Source organism: Octodon degus, unplaced genomic scaffold (genome assembly GCF_000260255.1).
Source record: "Octodon degus isolate 3935 unplaced genomic scaffold, OctDeg1.0 scaffold00333, whole genome shotgun sequence".
Classification (NCBI taxonomy): Eukaryota; Metazoa; Chordata; class Mammalia; order Rodentia; family Octodontidae; genus Octodon; species Octodon degus.
In genome coordinates, this window is record NW_004524909.1 from 547,204 (window position 1) to 552,682 (window position 5,479).

Here is a 5,479-nt window from a genome sequence, read left to right on the forward strand (position 1 = left end):
GGCGTACGTGGGGCCACACTTAACAGCCCTCCTGGGCATTGGAGGACAGGGCGTGGCCGAGTCTTGACCTTCCATTCACAGATATTGTATTTGATGGAACGGTAACTCTTTTCAGTTTGGCAGCAGCATCTCCAGAGCGGATTGCAGTCAGCAAACTCTGTCTGATCTGCTCTGGGTCAGAGCTTTGCAATGTTAAGGAACTTTGTCTCTTAAGGGTGAATGATGGGCAGTCAGTTGGAGTTGACATTTGAGAGTTCTGTTCATTATGTGCAGAGTTATTTTGATTCTCTGTCACCTCAAGTTGTTGGGTGTCGGGAAACTTATTTCCCACGCAGGTCACGCACGTCTTCCCGCCTTCTGCACTGGCGTGAGGTGGAACAGGTTCGGCCTCGCTGGAGGATTCCCTGCGCACCTTACTGAAAGACTGCGACCTTTTCACTACAGCCAGGGCAAACGGTGAAGGAGCGGAAGTGGAGAAGGGTGGGGGGGGGGGCACCGAAGGTTTTCAGAGTCTTCAGATTCACTGCCGCTGGCTGGGTGGAGGGAGGAGGCGCTGGCTTGGGTGCGATGGGGGTAGGAGCCGGCTTCGGGGTGAGGACAGCATCCTCAGCGCTTCTGACCTGAGGTGGCGGAGCAGGGTGGGTTGCTTTACCTAAGGGAGAAAGAGTCTGCGCTGGAGAAGGCAGTGTGTCCTGTTCCGCATCTTTACTTGGGAGCTCTTTGGAGGCAGCGTTAGGTCCAGTGTGTGTGCTCTTGGCAGCTGCAGATGTGACATAGTGGCCTGATGCTCTCTTCTGCATCTGCATTAAAAAGGAATTTGGTTTGGCCTGGGGATTTGAAGCCTGAGGTTTTATTTTTGACTCCAAAATATTGTTTATGTCTTCCAAAGTTGGTGAGAAAGGAGCTGTGCTAGTGTCTCCAGCCATTCTGGGAGGTTTCGGAGGCTTGCTCACCACCCCGTCGGGAAAGCTCAAGGCCCTGTGCAACTGCTGCTCGGTTCTCGAGCTGGCTTTGGGTGTGGCGGCTAGCACACGCTCCCTGGGGTGTTCAGCGGCAGCAGCGTCCTCCGTTTGCATGCAAGTTTCTTTCACATTCTCGGAAGCGTGCTTTCGCCCTAAAGTAGGGGCCTTGTGATCATCATTAAACACTTCGGTGTCTGACTCCCAGTCTTTCGGTATTTCCAGGGATTTGACAGGCACTATTTTATAGGTCGTCATTCCAATTTTGGGTATATACTCTCTTGTAATTTCATTCGAAGGTTTTGGTTTAGCGCTGTAGTCCTGTCTGTAAAGTGGAGAATTCTGCAGGTAAGAAACAGCTGAATTTCTATCAGTTCCATCTAGAGGGGATGACAGATCACTACCATAGGCATAAACTGGGTCTTTTCTGGCAAGTCTATCCTCTGAGCATACAGCTAGGGTGCCCTGGCCTCTCCACTTGCTGGAGACAGCTGCAGACTCTTGTAAGCTTAAGGACGACGGTTGAGTTGATTTGCTATTTGAAGTTTGTACACTTTCATCAACTTTGAAGTCAGCCAAATTATGATCTTGGTGATTCCCATCAAAGCTGCTGTGGGAAGGGGTGGTCTGAATTGCTGCATCTTGCATTTTCGACTTTTCTGCTCTGTGTTGATTCAGTTTTTGATCTGGCTCTGAGACCACTGCTCGAGGATTTTCCTTGGAACTTAGGAAACTCGCAGCTTCAGGTGCCTGACACTTGAATAGCTTGTCAACTTCCACATTTCCATTCTTACTTCTGGCTTCATCTTCTACACAGATTTCTGTTCTTCTCATGCTATTTTGCATCTTATCTTCTGTATTTGTTGCAAGGGCATTGATATCATTTTGAACATTTTTTTGATTTGGGTCCAGGGAGTGCAAGTTCCTGACACCATCAGCTAACGTATCTTCTTTGCTTGTATTGTAGACAACACCGTGTGACCCTGGTCCATCTGTGGGGGCAGCCTCTTGCGTTTCCCCCGGGGAGCTTTGTGAGGCCTCTCCGATGTCAGTGCCAAGTGCCGAGTCCAGGGCTGTCCTCAGCGTGCTCATTAGATCAGCAGATGCCAAAGAGCTGTCCGGTGACTTCAGAGAAAAGTCTTCAGACTCATCTTTTGGCACCTCGCTCAGTTCGTCCTTTTCATCTATCTCTTCAAGGCTATAATCCGAGCTTGTTCCAGATGTCAAGGATGCTACAGCCGCCTCGGGGGTTCTAGGACCCTCAGAGAGAGAGGTTTTGTCAGGCAGTTTGGGCGGAGTGCACTGTTCCTGATGGAAGAGCCCAGCGCCAAGGCAGCCATCTGGGCTGGGGAGGCTCTCAGGAGAGGTGGCTTCTGAAGCGCTGTCTGCGGAAGCTCTGTCTACTGCCTGCAGGGCAGTTGCAGGGCCGTTCTCATCACTCTGAGGCAGGGGCATTTTGGAGGGTGGGGAAGGTGCTTTCCGCTTGGTCCTTTTCAAAGATAAATTCCCTTCAGATGTGGTGGTGAGCGGCAGTGAGCCCGTCCTCATTCGGCCTGCTTCCCGGGGACTCTCATCAGCTTCCTCCACACCTGTAGACTTCGCGACAGAAGAGCCTGCCTTGTCCTGGGGCTGCTCAAGGTCCTGGGGTGCAACCTGCGACGTCAGCATGGGTGGCAGCGAGACCCGCCTCTTCTTGGGTGCATCCGAAGGCAGGGTGTTGGACACATACGGCCTGGAGACGGTGTTCGACCTCACAAAAGTTGGGCGGTGCTTATTGATTAGAGGGGTTGCAGGAGCACTCACAGTTTGCTTGCGCCTTTTCTTGCTGCGTTGAAAAAAACTAAAAAATCCCTTAGTTTCTTTCTCCTTCATAATATCTAGGTTTGGTGATATTTGAGAAGACTACTTGCTACATATGGTAGGCACGAGTTCATGAAGCGACGCGTGTGGACTCACTCTCACTGTGGCCTTCTGTGTTCTCTTAAAATTGATCACTACTCTCACAGTTTCCTCTGGTATTATAGGTATAGGTTTCTTCTTATCCAAATTTTTTGGCTTTAAAATCACTTTCTCTATGTCCAACAGTCCTATTGGTGTGTTTGGCTTAAATTTAATGTTATTCTTCTCAGCTGACAGCAGGTCGATTGTATAACTTGATGGATTTAAATGATACTGTGCACACAGGAATATCAACAAGTCCATCATAGGCTTACTGCCATGAACAGTGGTGGACTTGATGATGTCACCAGGCAAAACCACCGTAAGCTCAATGTCTTTATCAGTTACGTTTTCCTTCTGTTCCATGCTGAAAGAAGAGGCTTCTACAGAATCATCAACTGAAGAGACATCCACATATTTTGTCTCAGCCGGAGGAAGTGGAGCCTTGGCTTTTGTTTTTCTCCCGGGCGGGGCGGCGGCATGCGCGCTGGGGTCTTGGCGATCCATCTCCAGGCGGGGCGCTGCGCGGCTCCAGCTCCGAGGCGGCGCGTCAGGGCTGCAGCGGGCGGGCGAGGACTGCGGGTCGGGGCGCGACGCGATGTGTTTCTATTTCTTTATTCCAAACCTTCAACACTTTTCCCTCCTGTTCCCTTTAAGAGACCTACCTCTGTTAGCTAAACATAGTTGAAATAACCAAAATTTTCTTCACGTGTTTGTACCAAAGCTATAATTGCTCTATAGATCTCTGGATTCTACTTGCCAGTTATACCAAATTGTCCTTATCTCTGTCACTACTGTTGTCCTAACTAGTATGACAGGATAACAGACTTGAGGTCACTTGTCTGCCCTTCCTCTGTTGCTCCCTTCCAGTTCTTCAGATAACAGCCAGGGTGAAATTTCATAAATATAATTGATTCTACTACTCCATTTTGAAGTATCTTACTGGCCTTCATGTCCTTGGGATAATTTCTAAACAACTAACAATATCTTACAAATGTTTGCCTACCTTTGATTATGTCTGTTGCTGACAAGTCCCTGATATTTATATTATGGTTTATATCTAGAGCAACAAAGCATCATCCCATAGGTAGGGCTGCTGTGAAGTGATTGTATCATGAGGGTATGATGCTTATCTTTTACCCCTTATGCCATGCTATCCTGCCTAGGACCTAGCTGACTATGGACTAAAACCTCTACAATCTTTGAGAAAAATAAAGATTTTTTGCTTTAATTTGTGTTGTTTCAGCAGTGAGAAAGTAAGCAATTCATGCTCCAATTTAATAATCACATTATTGAAATACTTAAAATGATATAGGTAGAGTGCAGTAGTCACTTTCCTGTTGTTAGTACTAACTACCCAACACCTACAACTTAGTGGAGCAAAGGTTGGATTTGGCCCATGAAGCCAGAGGGGTTAGTCTGGCTCTGTGGTGGAAACATCACTGTGGAAAACATAGTGGAACAGAGCCATTTACTTCACAGTGTGGGAAGCAGAAGGAGGATCAGTGCCAGAGAAGAAGAAACTGGAAGATGTAGGTCCCAAGGTCAGGCCTCCATAACTCATCTACACTCACCCCAAAGAGGTGCATTATATGTGATCTGGTTGCTTCTACGCCAATCACACTGACAATTACACTTAATTGTCAGGCTGGCCAAATAGCTGAGCAGATTAAAGCACCTGCAAACACGTGTAGGCACTAGGGGTTCGATCCTCAGGCCTGATGTGCTGGTCCTGACCCCAGGGTGCACTGAGATGGCAATTGAGACTGGGTGTGGTGATGTGTGCTTGTAATCCCAGCACTTGGGAGGCTGTAAACAGGAGGATCACTATGAGTCCAATCTAGTAGTGAGACCCTGGCCACCCTGTAGACCCTTCTCTAAAAATACAAAAAGTAAAAAATAAAAATAAAAAGAATAAACTTAATTGTCACAGGATTTGGAAACAATGGACAGACTGTGGCAGGTAGGTTTGAGGAATTTTGTTGATGCTTACGTAATTTATAAAGTGATTTATTTGCACAGATACTTATATTTTATAGATTCCAGTTAGCTCAGAAAAAGGAACTGAATGAGAGAAGTATAGTTTCCAAAAATGTGTTAAACTGTCTTTGTCAAACACATTAGTCTTCAACCTTAAGATGTACTCACTGGTAAGCCAAATATTGAAATGATTCATTTCACACAACTTTGGAAGCTATTTGCAAACATTCTACAAATGGCTTTATTTTCTCTTCCCTTAGCTGGTTAGATGTCATAAATGACTGCTTTGCATTTGTCACAATTAATATGTTTGGAAAACTTTTGTGCATCTCATTTTTAATGCAGTTTACATAAATCTCTCAATCTGACCTGTCACTTTTAATGAAATACCATTCATTTTTCTGTCTGTGAAGAAATTTCCATCTGTGGAGATGTGATTGTGTCAAAGGGCACTGCCATACAGAAAGCTTGTAACATTAGATTAGTGAAATAGCTCTTTTCAAACATTATTTATTATCCATTTTTCTCACCTATTTATTGTCTGAGTATTCACTGTCAGAGTTCCATATTATAAAACTTAAGTTAAATTCTTGAAAGATTAA

At 46.1% G+C, this 5,479-nt stretch overlaps 1 protein-coding gene across 1 annotated transcript; it reads right to left on the bottom strand.

The window, feature by feature from the left end:
* Nucleotides 1–6: 6 nt before the first annotated feature.
* LOC101592545 (cordon-bleu protein-like 1) lies at nucleotides 7–3,455 on the bottom strand. Its single transcript, XM_023708134.1, is given in 3 exon segments — nucleotides 7–487; nucleotides 489–2,179; nucleotides 2,300–3,455. Coding segments are annotated over 3 exon segments (3,264 nt in total). The 5' UTR covers nucleotides 3,405–3,455; the 3' UTR covers nucleotides 7–19.
* Nucleotides 3,456–5,479: the final 2,024 nt, after the last annotated feature.